The sequence below is a fragment of the Bufo gargarizans genome, chromosome 4 (assembly GCF_014858855.1).
Source record: "Bufo gargarizans isolate SCDJY-AF-19 chromosome 4, ASM1485885v1, whole genome shotgun sequence".
Lineage (NCBI taxonomy): Eukaryota > Metazoa > Chordata > Amphibia > Anura > Bufonidae > Bufo > Bufo gargarizans.
Window position 1 is genome coordinate 199,768,810 of NC_058083.1, and position 18,440 is coordinate 199,787,249.

The following is an 18,440-nucleotide window of genomic DNA, read 5'->3' on the forward strand; positions in this document are numbered from 1 at the left end:
CAGAAGTAGCATTCATTAGACAGCTGCACCTTCACTGGGTCCTTACTACTTGATTGCTGTTGATTGCCATCAAGAGGGCAACAGAAGAAGTATCTGCAATGACTACTGACATTACATTCCCCGAAATGTCCATTTCTTACCCAGGTGCTCATCAGCTGTATCCAGTTGGAATACATGGTTTTACTTTTCTACTTTTTTTTTAACTGGTAACACACCATACAGACATTATACTATGTGATAAAACAGATGTGAATTACGGAGACTTACCTTCACTTTAGATTCTCTATTTTCCATCCAAAGAGTTCTGTATTTTTCAAAGCCTCCAAGTGCATCCCTAGCACTTTCCCTGAGTGAATTCACAGAGGTAGACAGAAGTAGAACCAGCTTTGAAATGGTCATACTCTCAGCAATACAAGAATAGAAGTTCCTCGTTGGATTGTCCTCTTTCACTTCTGAAAAAAAAAAATAAAGGGTTTGGTGCAGTGAGGGCGTCACCATTGCTCTTGTTGCACCCAAGCTCCGCTATTTTCTGTGACCAGCCCCTCCCTCTCTGCTCTGACTGACAGGGCCAGCTAGTGGCAAAGCAGAAAGTGAGTGGTTGGCCACAGAAAGGAGTGCAGCTTGGGAGCAACAAAAGCAATGGTGATACCCTCAGTGCACCAAAGGCCTAATCTGCATTATAAGAAAAAGTATCATAACTTGGGAACATTTTCGATCAACCAAAGAAATAGTGTTTTAATCAGGTGAACCACTGCTATGTGTCTATGCAAACAGCTAGATAGGTAGGTCGCTGGTGACAGATTCCCTGCCACTGCACTGCCACTACATTCAGCTCTACGAGACTGCAGCAGATAAGCAGAGTACAGCTCCTACCTATGTTCAGAAAATACTAGTGACAAGTTTTTAGCAGGGGCAGACATACCGCCTGTGCAGCTGGTTCGGCTGCACAGGGGCCCAGTGTGGGAGGGGGCCCCTTCTTACCGATGGCAGGCGAGATGAGCTGGCAGGCGAGATACAGATGGATGCTGCGGCACGGTAGGGGAGAGGCGTCTCCCTTCCCCGATCCTCTCATATGTTGCAGGCCTAGTGCTTATGGCCTATCAGAGGCTGTCCCAGGCAGTGTGATGACATCATCGCGCCGCCTGAGCCGTACATCGCGAGACACAGGCCAGAAGAGGCCTGCATCGCACCGCTCAAAGCGGCAAGGAGGTAAGTACAAATGTTTATTTTTTTATTTACCTTTTGCTAGGTGTCTTATCTGGCACTCATGGGGGCATCTACTGGGGGCCCTATCTTATGTACTGGCACACATGTGGGGCACTATGGAGGGGGAGGAGTACTATTGGGGCCCTATCTTATATACTGGCACACATGGGGGGCACTATGGAGAGGGAGGAGCACTATGGGGGGCCTATCATATACTTGCACACATAGGGGGCACTATGGAAAGGGAGGAGTACTATGGGGGGGCCCTATCTTATATACTGGCACACATGGGGGGCAGGGGAGAGCAGTACTATGGGGGCATTTTCTGGGGCCCTATCTTATATACTGGCACACATGGGGGGCACTATGGAGAGGGAGGAGCACTATGGGGGGGCCCTATCATATACTTGCACACATAGGGGGCACTATGGAAAGGGAGGAGTACTATGGGGGGCCCTATCTTATATACTGGCACACATGGGGGACAGGGGAGAGCAGTACTATGGGGGCATTTTCTGGGGCCCTATCTTATATACTGGCAGACATGGGGGCACTATGGAGAGGGATGAGCACTATGGGGGCCCTATATTATATACTGGCACACATGGGGGGCACTATGGAGAATGGTGGGATTGGAGCACTATTGGGGTAATTATATAGGGGCATTATAGTGGCACACATTATGGGGGCATTTTATGCTGGCACATTATGTCAGGCACCATGGGGACAAGGGGGAGCGCACATGGGGGCACAATATAGGAGTTTTTTATACTGGCGCAAATTATAGGGCACTATGGGGACCTTGGCTCAACTTGTAGAACTAAGAGGGTTTTTTGGGCACACTGTAGGAAGCATTGGCACACATTATGAGGGCACTATGGGGACATTGGCTCTACAAGGGGCAGTAAGAGGAGGTACTTTTTATACTACCACACAACAGGGCACTTTTATGTACTGGCGCACATCATAAGGGGGCATTGTTCTACTGTTACACATTTTAAAGAGAATTATTACTACCGGGGGGCATTATGGTGGGCTTTATTACAGTTGAGGGACTATGAGGAACATGAATACTAGTATGAGCACTATGGGAGCATTATTACTCCTGGGGCACAGTGGGGACATTACTACTGTAGGGGCACTATTACTACTACGTGTTGTCTGGCAGATAATTAGTTCTATTGGTGGGACTTTGGGGAGCAGTATTACTGTGGGGGGCACCTGGCACGGTATCAGCTTAGCACAATTATTTTTGGGGAACATTATGTTTACACTATTAGTGTCAGGGGCACTGTTTCCTGGGCGCAGTTATTTTTTAGGACACTCTGTGCCAATATTAATTGAAGGGGAACTATCTGTGTGTAACCTTTATAGGGAGCACAGTGAGCACAGTATTGGGGGTGGCAGAATGGGGCGTTCAGAAGGTCGGAGGATGATGGAAAAGTAGGAAACTAAGATGTCTGTCTGTCAAACCCTGCAGAGAGAAGAGATCGCTGCAAGAAATCATCATGGCGGTCTGATCTGAATAGAGAAGATGAGTACAGAGAACATCTACATCAAAGGAGACGTCACTGGATGTAAGCGGTATGTGGACCTGTATTAGGCTACTTTGACATCAGAGTTAGTGATTCTGGCAGGCTCTTCCAGCAGAGAATGGTTCCGAAACGGCTGGATGCATTAACTATAATGGGGTCTAACAGAAATTCGGCCACAATCTGGCAAAAATGCTGAGAATCAGCGGGGCTGCATGCCTGAGTTTGTGTCCGGCCAATTCCTTGCATTCTCGGCCGGAGCGTAGTGCCGCAGGTGTGAAAGTTGCCTTACCCTGTATGTTTTGTATTGCTATAAGTAATATTAGTAAGGAATAGGTTATGTTGAGAATTTGGCGAGGGGGGGTGGGAGGGGGGGGGGGATGGGGCAAGGTGCATTCTTTGCACAGGGGCCCTCTGCTGTCTCTGTCCGCCCCTGAATCTTAGGGTAAATGTGAACATATACAGAGTAAGCAATATCAGTGCAATGTCCACAGTTGCTACGTACTTTCTTTCCGCCCAGAAACAATATTTTGCAACCGTGAGACTGTGACATCTTGTACAGAAGCACCTTCCGGCAGCTTCCACTGTTCCCACTGATAGACACTGCGGCTAACTTCCAGTACAAACTGAATTAAATTATTTATGGCCTGCTGTATGTTATCCAGACTTGGAAGCATTACCTGTAAAAGAAATACAGTGTAGGTTTAGGTGGACACTAAGGCTTATATTAGATGTGCAGATGAAGCAGGCGATTGTCCGGAGGGAAGCATTCCTCCCTGGCAATCGCCTGCTCATTAGCGGAGGAGACCGCTGCTATTACATACAGTGATTTCCTCCACAGCATGGGGGTAAGCGATCGTTATGCCATAGCTCGTGCCCATACTGAATCACTGTTTGCCGACAGCAGACTGTGATTACACAGCAAGATCTGCCGCCGGCAAACAAGGATTTTTAAATCTGCTGAAAGATTCCAATTAACGGTTTGTTTCTCGGGTAAATAGCGGCAGTATTACACTGCTAGATCATTGCTAGCGAAAGTTCATATGAACACTTGAAGCATAGTATACCTTGTGTGCTCCAGTATAATATACCTAGTGTGTTCCAGTATAGCATACCTAGTATGCTCCAGTATAGTATACCTAGTGTGCTCCAGCATAGTATACCTTGTGTGCTCCAGTATAGTATACCTAGTGTGCTCCAGTATAGCATACCTAGTATGCTCGAGTATAGTATACCTAGTATGCTCCAGTATACTATAGTACACCCCCTGACGAAGGCACGCCGAAACGCGCGTTGGGGTAGCGCCATCCTGGTTTTTCTGTTCACACCTGGTCCCATCTTGGTGAGTGTTTGATCTTAGTTGTCCACCCATGGCTATGTGCTGCCAGTGTTGAGCTACCTTGCTTGGTTCATTATTGTAGAGCCACTGGTGCACTGTTTACATTCAGCTTGATCTATGTGCCCTGTACCAGTCACTATGCACTATAGCCATGGTGGTTTGACTCCCTCTTTGATCTCCACTCACCCTTTACTATTATTTACCTATTTGGTCTGCACCTATGGGTTGGTCATTGCACCATACATTAGCAGCTGTTTTTCCTATATCTGCAGTAACCTTATTGATTGATTATTATATGTTGTGACCAGTGTGTCCATCCAGGATGGCGCTCGTTTTCTTTTCCCCTGCTCCCCTACCCTATTCTTGGCATCCATTATGTGTATTTTTATAATGAATTTATTAAAAACGTATATTTTTCTAACCTATGGTACTCTCAGCTCTTTTCTTCTGTTTTCTGCCGTTATGCTCCAGTATAGTATACCTAGTGTGCTCTAGTATAGCATACCTAGTATGCTCCAGTATAGTATACCTAGTGTGCTCCAGTATAGTATACCTAGTATGCTCCAGTATAGCATACCTAGTATGCTCGAGTATAGTATACCTAGTATGCTCCAGTATAGTATACCTAGTGTGCTCCAGTATAGTATACCTAGTGTGCTCCAGTATAGTATACCTAGTGTGCTCCAGCATAGCATTCCTTGTGTTCCAGTATAGCATACCTAGTATGCTCCAGCATAGTATACCTAGTATGCTCCAGTATAGCATACCTAGTGTGCTCCAGTATAGCATACCTAGTATGCTTTAGTATAGTATACCTTGTGTGCTCAAGTATAATATACCTAGTGTGCTCCAGTATAGTATACCTAGTGTGCTCCAGCATAGTATACCTAGTATGCTCCAGTATAGTATACCTAGTGTGCTCCAGCATAGTATACCTTGTGTGCTCCAGTATAATATACCTAGTGTGCTCCAGTATAGTATACCTAGTGTGCTCCAGTATAGCATACCTAGTATGCTCCAGTATAGTATACCTAGTGTGCTCCAGTATAGTATACCTAGTGTGCTCCAGTATAGTATACCTAGTGTGCTCCAGTATAGTATACCTAGTGTGCTCCAGTATAGTATACCTAGTATGCTCCAGTATAGCATTCCTTGTGTGTTCCAGTATAGCATACCTAGTATGCTCCAGCATAGTATACCTCCTGTGCTCCAGTATAGTATACCTAGTGTGCTCCAGCATAGCATACCTAGTATGCTCCAGTATAGTATACCTAGTGTGCTCCAGTATAGTATACCTAATGTGCTCCAGTATAGTATACCTAGTGTGCTCCAGCATAGCATTCCTTGTGTGTTTCAGTATAGCATACCTAGTATGCTCCAGCATGGTATACCTTGTGTGCTCCAGTATAGTATACCTAGTGTGCTCCAGCATAGCATACCTAGTGTGCTCCAGTATAGTATACCTAGTGTGCTCCAGAATAGCATTCCTTGTGTGTTCCTGTATAGCATACCTAGTATGCTCCAGCATAGTATACCTCGTGTGCTCCAGTATAGTATACCTACTGTGCTCCAGTATAGTATACCTAGTGTGCTCCAGTATAGCATACCTAGTATGCTCCAATATAGTATACCTAGTGTGCTCCAGTATAGTATACCTAGTGTGCTCCAGCATAGCATTCTTTGTGTGTTCCAGTATAGCATAGCTAGTATGCTCCAGTATAGTATACCTAGTGTGCTCGGGCATAGCATTCCTAGTGTGCTCCAGTGTAGTATATTCATGATGAGTATTGTACACCAGACGACATTGCTCTCACTTTCTGGGAAGAATAGATGCAAATTCACATATCTTAATTCTGCTGGCATTAGACAGGATATCTGTCAGCGCAGTAGACAGGAACACACAGACAGTGAGCCCTAACTAGAAGCCAGCCTGCTTTCCCTGTGTCACAACCTGAGACGCTGAGAAGCTCTGACAGAAGCCTTTCAGAACCTCCTCCTTGAGTTTTCTTTGTTGTGCTGTTCAGTTCCTCATCTCGTTAGCCTCTCTCAGCTGTCATGTAGTTGGACTGATTGCTTCCCTTTAAATTCCGCCCCATAATGCATTACTGGGCGGCTTATACGTCTTCCTGGAGTGTGTGTGCATGCTGATCCCATTTCCCAGTCTGCTACTAAAGTTAAGTGCTGTACTTTTATCTGTTATTTTCTGTTTGCTGGATCCCAGGTGACCCTGACTCTCTCCGTGTCTGGTGTAGGGAGCCGGTGGTCGTGTCCCCTCACACTATTGTAGGGTGTTCAGGGGTTATATAGTCGAGGTACGTGGATATGCAACTATCCACCTCTGGGATCTTTGCATAGGCTGAGCAGCCAGGGAAAGTGCTAGGTCTTGTGCAGGGGTCTCCCCTTGGTTCCTTAGCTTTGGATCCAGTGAGTCATATATGCATGTTGCTTTGTCTTGTTTCCTGTACACCGTCCGTGACACCCTGCCTACTTGCAGTACAAGCCCTAGGCGGCAAGTCCGCACCTGGTCGACGTTCCCTACTCAGCTAGGTGCAGGATTGACACACACAAACAGAAGAAACTAGGCAAAGAAAAAGTCATACAGGACGGGTTTGGAACTGGGCGAACAATGCAGTACCAAATCAGATGACTGGGTAGTCAGAATAGCCAAGCTAAAGTCAGAACCAGATGGGCATCAAAGCCTGGTGGCTGTGCAAAGCCAGATCCCCCTGACCTGCTGAAGGTGTAGGTGAGAGAGACACCATCTGTGCAGGTGTTTATGTCATGTTTTTGTGTTATGCTTTATGTGCTGTGTACTCCAAGTGATGGTCAAAGGGATATTCCGGTTGGTACAAGTTATCCCCTTTCCTTTATCCCTTATCCTACCGCTAAGACCCCCATCGATCATAATAATGGGAGCCCCGTACCACCTGCAGGCCACTTGCAGCTCCCCTAAAATGACCGGACGGCTGGTCGTACATACTTGCGGCTGCTCCATTAAGTTTTATGGGAGTTCTGTAGATAGCTGAGCGCTGTACTTGTACCAATCGAAATACTACCTTAACTTTGATGTCCTATATTATGTTGTGCTGGATGAAAAATAAAGCACCATTTAGACTTTTAACCCCCGAAGTCTGAGTCTTTCATTGCTGACCCCACCGCAAGTACACATTGCCCTACAATACTTACGACGTTATCCATCACAAGGTGGACTTGTGCTATCAGGAGAGCTGCGGGATCATCACATCTTACAGGCGGAGTGAACGAATCTCTGCATTCAAAAGCACTAAAACAAATGTAAGACAATGCTTTAGTAATTACAGGGGAGTAACTACAGGCTCTTCATGTGTCTGTGGATAAATTATACTGGTCTGGATCACCTCTATAAAGGTCACTCTACGTTTTAATTTTTGTTTTATAGATTATCACAGAAAATGCTTGTGATAAATTCCCTAAAATATGGTTCAGATGGACAACATCCCCTCAACTCAGAAAACAGCAGCTGAGGCTCTCAATCTGCCCGCCATTACTTCTTATACGCTGATTTTCCATAGGATAACTCTTGCAGAACTGCTCGATTTCTTCTTAAAAAGGCACTCTGGATTGTTTTCCCTCCCATAAGGATCCCCCCCTCACAAAGTTCAGCACCAGCTTTACATACACTCTCCAGACTTTCCTTGCTGTACTCCCTGGTGTTAAAGGGACTCTGTCACCACTTTCTAACCCCCACTTTTTTAACTATCGTTTTATTCATGGTGCCCTTCTGATTACAGTTGTCATCTTATATGTTAGATCTGCGGTGCCGTTTAGGTAAAAAATCGATTTATATCACCTGTCAATCAGCTAGATAAGGTGCCCAGGGCGTTCCTCTCCTCTTGAATCTGCCGCCTGCCGCCGCCGCCGTTGGTGCCCAGCTCCTCCCCCGGTCTCGTCAGCGCTGCTTCAAACAACACAGATCCGCCTCCGGCTCTCCCTCAATGCCCCCTCCTTTTTTTCGGAAATCTCGCGTGTGCGCACAGGCCTGCGCCCGTGCGTACGCATCCTTTTCTCGCGCATGCGCATAACGCGAACTTAGAGCGATGATGCCGAAAGGATGCGTACGCACGGGCGAGATTTCCGAAAAAAAGGAGGGGGCATTGAGGGAGAGCCGGAGGCGGATCTGTGTTGTTTGAAGCAGCGCTGACGAGACCGGGGGAGGAGCTGGGCACCAACGGCGGCGGCGGCAGGCGGCAGATTCAAGAGGAGAGGAACGCCCTGGGCACCTTATCTAGCTGATTGACAGGTGATATAAATCGATTTTTTACCTAAACGGCACCGCAGATCTAACATATAAGATGACAACTGTAATCAGAAGGGCACCATGAATAAAACGATAGTTAAAAAAGTGGGGGTTAGAAAGTGGTGACAGAGTCCCTTTAATGATATAAATACACAAAGACACAATAGATTTTATATTATTTACTATCATTTGTTTCTTTCTTTTCAATTCTCCAAAATTCAACTACTGTATAAATTTCTCGCTCGTATCATTGGGGGACACAGAAGACCATGGGTATAGCTGCTGCCACTAGGAGGAGACACTAAACAAAAAAGTGTTAGCTCGTCCCCTCAGCTATACCCCTCCTGCAGGTCTGCAAAAGATCTTGCCCTTTTTATTTTTCAGGTTCGGGCTACAGGCGGGCTCTAACCACCTGTTTTCCCACACTTGAGGGGGGCGACCAGTGGGTCCTAAAGCCCGCTGCTCGTTCCCTACCTCTGGAAGACAAGGAGGTACAGTGGTTCTCAAATCCATTGTCACCCGCCAGCTACAGTGTCAACCTTGTCTGCAACTCCTGGAAGTCCCCCCTGTTACCGGTGTAGCTACCCTCCCCAAGAGGCAGCACACTGAGGAAGGTGACACTGCTGGAATCAGGGTGGGCAGAAACCGTCTAGGTAAGTATATTACCTACCTTCCCCTATTACCTACCTTCCCCTGCTCATTCAATAGGTGGAACATTTGCACTGGTTGCGTTTTCTTCCTTTTCAGGTGGAGTCTTGCGCTAGCACCCATTCATGGTGCCTACTGCTGTTTGACCTTCTTTTCTGGTGGAGTCTCTCCTCTGGCCCTAAAGGCCATCGTTGCTGGTATGGCCTCCCACTATGAGGCAGTCTTTGCTCTGGCTATACATATTATGGCTACTCCTGCTCCGTGACTACTACTGTGTGACCCCTTCCCAGGGGGAGGGTTTGCGATCATCCTTCAAATGGCGACAGTCACTGCGGTCTGGCTTACATGACGCATTGGCAATGGGCACTGCACCTGTGGTTTGTAGCATGTTCCCTTCCTCCATGTGGAGTATCGGCCCTGGCATTTCATGTGGTATATACAAGCAGTTCTCCCTCTAGGAGTGGAACCTTCTCGTCAGTTGTAATTGTGCTTGTGTCTACAATTCCTTCTCCCACAGGTGGCACTGTGCTCATGTTCTGCCATCACTGGGTGCGGTAGATCCACCAGGCATTATATGTATGGTGTTCCTGATACGGTGGCTGGTAGGTACACTTATTCCTTATAGCACGGGTCAACTGCCCATTCCTTGGCATGGCGCAGGTGATGGGTTTGCTTACTTCTGGTGTGCATTAGTACAGTTTTCGGTACTTAGTATAACCTAACGACTTCTATGGCGCTGGCTTGGCGCCTTGTTTCCTTCACATGTAGTGCATCACCTCTACCATCTGTTACAGGGACAGCATTGGCATTGCCTCCTTGGGGAGTTAGGTATGCACGTATGCAGTTGCATATGTGAGCTGTCTACATTGCTCCCCTCACCGGGTAGAGCGGTCGTGCTTTCCTTGTTGTTACCACTAACAGTGGTTCTCTACTGAGCCGCATCAGCCTCTTCTAATTCTCCCCTCCTGCATGGTGAGTAGTTCCACTCCCCTCAGATACTGTTTCTGCCTGCCTGGCCAGTTTCCATAGCCATTGAGTTCTCGGATGCCTCTTTTCTGCTGTGGAGTGCCTGCGCTAGTGGTATTGGTTTGGTTACCAGTTTTTTTTCTGGGACTTGTGGTATTCGACGTCCACGCTCCCTTCCTGGCGCAGTATTTATACCATCCCTGGTTCCTGCCGTTTTGTACATTCCTCTGATAACCACATTCTCTGCTTCTTTAGGCGGAGTTGTTCATGTTTCCAGACATCAACGTTTTTGATCCCGGAAGACACGCCTTTCCTACCAGGTTACTCCTCAATTTTTGTAGGTTTTGGGTCAGTTCCATTGCCTTGTTCCTATTGTGTCTCTTCTCACCCTCAAGATCTTCTTGTTGTGGGCCATTGTCATACCTGACATCCAGGTTCTCTAGCCCTGAATTTTTCGTTATGGTCCTGCTGGAGTGTTCTTCTCTTCTAAAAGCCTAATATGGAGCTGAGGGGTTTTCGCCACTTGGCACCCCCTACTTCTACCCCCGGGGGGGGGGGGGGGGGGAGCAAGATTTGTCACATCTTCAATCCTCTGGACCTTGATATAATCAGTGTTCCACTGAGTGGTTTCTTTTTGCTCCGCTCCTTTGCACGCTGCCTGTTTCCAGCCTTTGTGGAATTACCCTTTTTTCTTATCATGCCATGTCGTGAATGTTGGTCACTGTATGGTGGTTTTTTCCTGAGGTGCTGATCCTTGGGTATCACCTTCCTTATAAGACTTCTAGGCCCAGGCTATGTTTGCTTTCGCCTGTATTTTCCGTAGTCGCTCCGTTTTGTTCTAGTGATTGAGTTGTCTTCATTCTTCTCCTTCTGGTGGCTGTTCTTTCTTTTGTCCAGATGGAGCCTCTGTGTATTCAGCCGCTCTCTGGCTGGCCTTCTTGGGAATGGCTCTTCCTGCCTTTTTCCAGGTTTTTGGGGAACCCTTCCCCCACATTTCTGTGTAAGGCCCTATGGCCAGACTTGGATTCGTTCTGGTATTGTTTCCTCCCCATGGTACTGCTCTTTAACGTCCCATGGTCTTCTGTGTCAACCAATGATACGAGTGAGAAAATAGGATTTGTTGTGCTTACCTGTAAAATCCTTTTCTCGCTGAGTTCATTGGGGGACACAGCTCTCACCCCGTAAGTACATTGCTGGCTCTCCTTGATGGGTCCCTCCGGTTCTTGGTTCAGACCCATCTCCGTTTTTCTTCCTTTTTATTGTTTTCTGTTGGCTTCTCCTGGCTGCTCCTACAGCTTTCGTACAAACTGATTAGCTCATTGTTTGCAGGAAAGGTATAGCTGAGGGGATGAGCTAACACTTTTTTTGCTTAGTGTTGCCTCCTAGTGGCAGCAGCTATACCCATGGTCTTCTGTGTCCCCCAATGAACTCATAGCCATGCCAGGTGCACTAAAAATGTTAAAGGGATTGTCAGACAAAAAATATTCAGGATTTTTCAAACCAGTATATGGATCTGAATATTTTTGTAATTGCATATAATTAAAAACAGGATTTTTAAATACTCACCTCTAAAATAATTTTCTCACTACGTTCATTGGGGGACACAGAAGACTGTGGGTATAGCTGCTGCCACTAGGAGTCTACACTAAGTGAGACAAAGTGTCAGATCCTCCACTCAGCTATACCCCTCCTGCATACACTGAGCTAATCAGTTTCTACCCAAACAGTAGAAGCAGCTCCGAAAAGCCAACCGAAAGTAAATAGTAAAACCAGGGAAAAACTCCAGATGGGTCTGAACCACGAAAGTGGGACCCATTAGAAAAAAATTGCAAAACAAGAGGATAGAAGCTGTGTCCTACAATGAATGTAGCGAGAAAAGGATTTTACAGGTAAGCATACAAAATACTATTTTTCCTGCAACGTAGTCTGTTACCCCTTATGTGCATAGAACATAGTGTAAATCGAAAGTTAAGCTTGTAGGAACTAGTAAGTTCTTAGTTAAAGTGTAATTCTGCTTTTAATCATACTTCTAATAGGTTAAGTCTACATAAAAAGCTGAGTGACTTTGTAAACGCTTTGTGTTATTGTTGTTCCAAGTTTTAACCATGTTGTATTCTCCATTCACAGCCACTGCTGCTTTAAAAATTGTAGGTAGAGCCATTCACGGACTGATGGAGCCCTATGGACACAGCTGATGTTTATTCTGGAAGATCTTTAATGCAATGAGAACAGGGCCAATAACAATGACAGAAACTCCAAAAATGGAAATAGGCGGATGTCTAAGCCAGTCCTAGTACCAGCCAGTCCTAGTAAACATCACACAATGCAACACATTTCCTAACACACAATGTAACTGTAGATTAGCATCTTCCATATTGCCCATGAGCGACATGAAAGCATTTTGCCAACAAATATCAAAAGACGTCACGCGACATTAGTGTTGTGGGTGGCTTAACCCTTAGAGGACTGCGCAATTTTCTGTTTTCGTTTTTCATTCTCCGCCTTCTCAGAGTCATAACTTTTTTTTCTGTTCACATATTGATATGAAGGCTTATTTTTTGCGGGACAAGTTGTACTTTCTAATGGCACCATGTATGGTTGCATACAATGTAGTGGGAAGCGGGGAAAACATTCTAAATGGGGTGAAGTTGGAAACCGAAAACAATTCTGCAACAGTTTTTGGGATTTTCTTTTTACAGTGTTCACTAAGTGGTAAAATTGACCGGTTACCTTTATTCACCAGGTCAGTACAATTACAAGAGTTTTTCTTTAGTACTGAAAAAAAGTTAAAACCTTTAAAAAAAATTTTTTCACAGTTATGTGTACGGAGCTGTGTGAGGGCTCATTTTTTTGGGACGATCTGTACTTTTCAGTGATACCATTTTGAAGTGTGTGTGAGTCTTTGACCACTTTTTATAAAAACTTTTTAGGGAGTTGAAGTGACAAAAAATTGAGAATTGGCAGGTTTTTATTTTTTCTGTTAGGCCATTCGCCATATGGGATTAATAGTTATATTTTAATAGGACGGGCGTGTTCGCACTTGGCGATGTACATGATGTATATTTTTTTTTATTGGTTAAGTATTTTGATTTTGGGGAAAGAGGGTGATTTGAACTTTTATATATTTTCAAAACTTTTTTTAATTTTTTTTTTAAGGCACCCTGGGTGACTATAACTGGCAATCATTAGATTTCCCATTGCGTTCATTGATGGCTAATAGCTGCCAAAGTTTTTTGGCTATTAGTGCAGTGTAACACGTTCCCTGATCTCAGCAGGGGAACGCTGTTACGGGAGCGGGAGTATGCGGCTCCTGCTTCCGGACTGCTCAGATGTCGTGGTCACATTTCACCTCGTCATCTGAGGGGTGAAATGTATGTGATCAGCTCGGGTCTTTGATTTTTGAAAGAGCAGAAACCCGGTGGCTATGGCACGCACGAGCAGGCGCCATGTACTTTCGCCGTATATATATATATATATATATATATATATATTTATATACACACGTCGGAGGTCACAAAGGTGTTATTATAGCATTCAGCATGTAAATTATTCTTTTTAGTGCACATACCCTACAGAACTGTAAGTTTGTTAAAATTCTGCGCCATTTTTGATATTTCATAAAGTATGCCTGTTATGGTCAAGCATTTTGCGCCTGTCCATAGAATGGTTGCTGATAGAAGGTCAAGTGACCAGGCAAGTCACCTCCATGTGAGGTCTCCTCCACTCAAATAGCACCCGCCATCTGCACTGTTAGTGCTCTTTCACACAAGTGTGTCCCTTGCAGAATCACGCTCTGTGTGAGAGAGGGATCATGTGGTTTGGACTACAGAAGCTCACGCCATTATAGTGATTCATAATGCTGTGTGCCTCTGACTGACCTTTCTGTAACAGAATCATACTGGCAGAAAGCTGTCACTATGATTCTGTTACAGAAAGGTCACACAGAGGCACACAGCATTACCAATCACGATAATGCTATGTGCTTCTGTAGTCCAGACTGCACGATCCCTCTCTCACAGAGTGTGATTCCAGCAAGGGACACGCTCGTGTGAAAGATCTCTTAGGGGTTTAGTAGAGGTGCATTGTGATTAAATAGCGGAGACTATGTAACGTGTCTGGTGACATGAACCTTCATTAGCAGCCATGTTACGGACAGGACCTCTATGCAGACAGCACAGAAGATTTGCCTAACAAGTGGGCATGGCTTATGAACTATAGCGAATGGCACAGAATATGAACAAAGACTATATTAGTAAGCACCATGCAGTCATCTTACATACAACATTGAAAACAATATAATATTTGACAACAGCACCAATTTCCCAATTACCGTCTCATACTCGAGTATAAGATGAGTTTTTTGGCACATATTTTTGTGCTCAAAAAGCCCCCTCGTCTTATACTCGAGTCTACTATCTTACTTTGTCTTTGCTCCGGTAATAGCAGGCAGTGCGGGGGGCGGCGCTCACTCACTGACGTCACGCGCCTGCGCTGCCTAGTGGGAGCAGGCGCGTGACGTCAGTGAGTGAGCGCCGCTCCCCGCACTGCCTGCTATTACCGGAGCAAAGACAAAGTAAGATATCCAAAGTTAAAGGTTACTGATAAATACTACTTTATAAATATACTGCTGTGAGCGTCGGGGAGGGGGGATCTCTGGATGGCACTGTAGGGGGATCTGTGGATGGCAGTGCCATCCACAGATCCCCCTACAGTGCCATCCACAGATCCCCCCTCCCCTAAACAGTGCCATCATGGCACTGTTTAGGGGAGGGGGGATCTGTGGATGGCACTGTTTAGGGGGGAGATCTGTGGATGGCTCCCTGTATTTAATGCAGAGTGTGTGTGTGTATATAATGCACACACTCTGCATTAAATACAGGGAGTCAGAGTCAGACTCCCATCAATCTGAGTCACCCTCTTGCAGATGTGTGTATATAATGTAGAGTGTGTGCATTATATACACATACACTCTGCATTATAGCTGCATTTCCCACCCTAGTCTTATACTCGAGTCACTAATTTTTCCCATTTTTTGGGGGTAAAATTAGGGGCCTCGGCTTATACTCGGGTCGGCTTATACTCGAGTATATACGGTATATATAAGATGCACGATTACCAGCAGTCAGGCTCATCCCCACTACAAACTGCAAAAAATAAAAAAGATTGTAACCAGCGTCTTGAGAAAGTCTTGGAATAAGCCGAAACATTGCCTGTTTTTATTTGTGGACTGGAATAAACTTGCAAAAGAGAAGACGCATTGGTCACAGATAGCCAGAAAGTGGCCAAGCCTTTAAATAGCACAATAATCAGGTAAAGTCAGTAGTGACACTAAAATATGTTCTGCAGTAAAACATACCTAGAAATAAATAGTTTTCTTTTTAAAAAATCCAGTGAAAGGCGAGTGCATTTCTGCAGACTGTCCACTAGCTGTCCGGTAAAATAAGAGTACAGCTCATTGCATTGCTGCAAAAACAAACAAAAAACATTATATTTTGTCTGTAGGTAATGATACATATTCAGAAAGTGAATAAAGCAAGGAAAGAAAGGAATATTTTGGACATAATATAACATATATATCCAATACAACACAATGACTGATGACAACAACAACCCCCACCATCCGCTTGTTCTTGTGTTCTGTATTTCTGGTCCTCTACAGATGACTGTCTGCTATTCTGAATTTCTCAAAACAGGGGAAGGTTTCTTTGCTTTGACAATGTAATAGAACCTGCCACCAACTACAATACCATCACAATGAAGACACAGAAAACCTGCATGGTATATTAGTAAATGTTTGTCCAAAGCTGCAGAGATATACGGTACATGACCGTCCATAGTAAAAACATTACAAACAGCTGCAAAAAAAGAAACACTGCTCACCTTGTCTGGGATCCATTGTTGGTGCTCCAGAGATCCCCTCGATCTTTGGTTACAAGTGGCCTGCATGTGATCACTGCACTCACGACATGCCGTACCTCACTGGCATCACTGCTCAGAGCTGTGCCCTGATGGCAGTAGTACCTTATATGACTACTGCAGCCATGGATAGACTGGGTGGACACTACTACTGCCATCAGGGCACAGCTCTGATCACTGATGCCAGCGAGATACGGCATGTGATGTGCAGGCCACTTGTAATCAAAGAAAGGTAAGACTGCCACCACTGGATCTTCAGGGGAAAGAAAAGGTGGTTATAGTGGTTCGTACACTGTTTTACAAGCAGGATAACCCCTTCATTCCCATGACTTACTTTGGATTTATTTCCTGCTCATTTTTTTTTTATGATTGCTCCTGGTTAAAGGGTTATTTCCATCTTATAAAGTGATAGCATATTTCTAGGACATGCCATGACTTTATGATCATTGGGACACTGCAGGATCTTTTAAACACCAACATATCCTGAGAACAAAGGGGCCACAGCACTGGTTTAGTGATATGTCCCCTTCAAAGTTGTTCCCTGTACGATGACCATGCAAGGAACTGAACTATGGCCCCACTGTTCGCTGCAGTTCCTTGAATGGCTAGGAAGATGGATGCTGGTGCGCAGCAAATAGTGCAGGGGATGCAGCCTACTCCAGCACTTTCATAAAACCCCTCTGATGAAACTCAATCGCACACAACAAAATAAATGCAGTGAACTCTGTGAGGGAAGAGCGAGGATACAATGAGCCGTCCATCATTTCAAGGGGAAGACTTGAACACCATGTAGAAATGGTATGTAATGACTGTAGGTAGGGGCAGACAAGGACAGTGAGCCCTAAGGCTAGTACCCAGCCCGCTTTCCCTACCTACTTGGAGAATAAGCCCTAGTTAGCTAGAGCACAACCGTTCGACGGTCCCTGCTATATAAGTGCAGAGACGGACTACAAACAAAGACAGACACTATACAGAGTAGTATGTAAGTGGGTCAAAACCAGTCGGGCTACGTGGTTAGAAGAAAAGCCAGAATCAGAACCTGACGGACAACCCAGTACTAAATGAGAGAGACAGAGAGCGGTCAGAAGACAAGCAATCCAAAAAAGCACAGGAGCAAGAACCAGGAACACGGCTAGTGAGTCAAAGACTATCACTGACACTGGTGTATAGCGAGGAAGGGATTTAACCAGAGGGACAAGTCCCTGGATCAGAACCTGACATGTCTATAGACTCAGCGCGCCATTAGTCAGAAACACTAGCACACAGTAATAGATCAGCTGAGCAATCTCTCCCAGCACACGCCCGCTACGGGGAGAAACAAAGCATTGCATCCTGTTGCCAAGGATGCGGTCATGTCACCAGGGGGCATGGCTCAGCAGCATGTCTCTACTGGCGCGGCATGCCGAAGCTGAGGATCGCGCCACTGGAGCTGAACAGGTAAGTTTGTTACATGGTAATAAAAGTTTTTTAGCCATTGTTCTCTATTAACATGGAGGCTGGTAACTGGTAAAGTACCTTACTAAATTCTTCATCTTTTGCCTGTTCTTCCAAGACCTCTTCATATTCATCTACATCAGTAAATGCAACTCGTTTGGCACCTGTTACATAAAACAGTGACAAGTGATCGATCAGGATTCATAGGGACTCAGCACATACAGGGGGTTTCTTAAAGAGAATGTCAACCCAACAAGCAAAACAGTCATATACTAGTACCCCAGACACTCTAGCAGCAGACATTTTATATATTTCTGTTATTTATAAAGAATTTGTGTTTTCTTTCAGTGGGCAGGCAATGGGAAGTGCCGCCATATTGGTTGTCATTTACAAATTCTTCTCAGCAACTGATGGTAAAACTGTCACTTTTCCACTGACTGAATAGGGGAACAGAATACCAAGAGTTTCCAAGTAGCTAATTTTATGGTGATGGAGACATATGGCAGCATTTCTCTTTGCCACTTTTGCAAAAATGGTAGCATCAACAAAAACACAATGTCACTATCACGGTAAGTAGCAGAGATTACTAAACCTGTGATTCATCAAAAAGTCTCTTTAACCACTTCAGCCCCGCTAGCTAAAACCCCCTTAATGACCAGGCCACTTTTTACACTTCTGCACTACACTACTTTCACCGTTTATTGCTCGGTCATACAACTTACCACCCAAATTAATTTTACCTCCTTTTCTTCTCACTAATGGAGCTTTCATTTGGTGGTATTTTATTGCTGCTGCCATTTTTACTTTTTTTGTTATTAATCGAAATTTAACGATTTTTTTGCAAAAAAATGACATTTTTCACTTTCAGTTGCAAAATTTTGCAAAAAAAAACACATCCATATATAAATTTTTCACAAAATGTATTGTTCTACATGTCTTTGATAAAAAAAAAAATGTTTGGGTAAAAAAAATAAAATGGTTTGGGTAAAAGTTATAGGGCCAGATTTATCATTAGCTCAAGTCAGAATAATGGAGTGAAAAAGTCGCAAATTTTTGCGCAATCACTAAAACTGCGCAAAAATTTGCGACTTTTTTCTGCTCTGCACTATGCTCGCCAGTTTTC

The 18,440-nt window shown here is 44.9% G+C and overlaps 1 protein-coding gene across 1 annotated transcript in view; it reads right to left on the reverse strand.

The window, feature by feature from the left end:
- DNAH8 (dynein axonemal heavy chain 8) overlaps positions 1–18,440 on the reverse strand; it is a 478,630-nt gene that overhangs the window by 319,918 nt on the left and 140,272 nt on the right. Inside the window, exons 21-27 of the mRNA XM_044291082.1 lie at positions 17,399–17,481; positions 15,324–15,430; positions 9,725–9,741; positions 7,635–7,658; positions 7,264–7,292; positions 3,290–3,418; positions 268–522 (exon numbers count right to left, since the gene is read on the reverse strand). Of these exons, the coding sequence (XP_044147017.1) occupies positions 268–522; positions 3,290–3,418; positions 7,264–7,292; positions 7,635–7,658; positions 9,725–9,741; positions 15,324–15,430; positions 17,399–17,481 (644 nt within the window). The remainder of the gene's footprint in view (positions 1–267; positions 523–3,289; positions 3,419–7,263; positions 7,293–7,634; positions 7,659–9,724; positions 9,742–15,323; positions 15,431–17,398; positions 17,482–18,440) is intronic.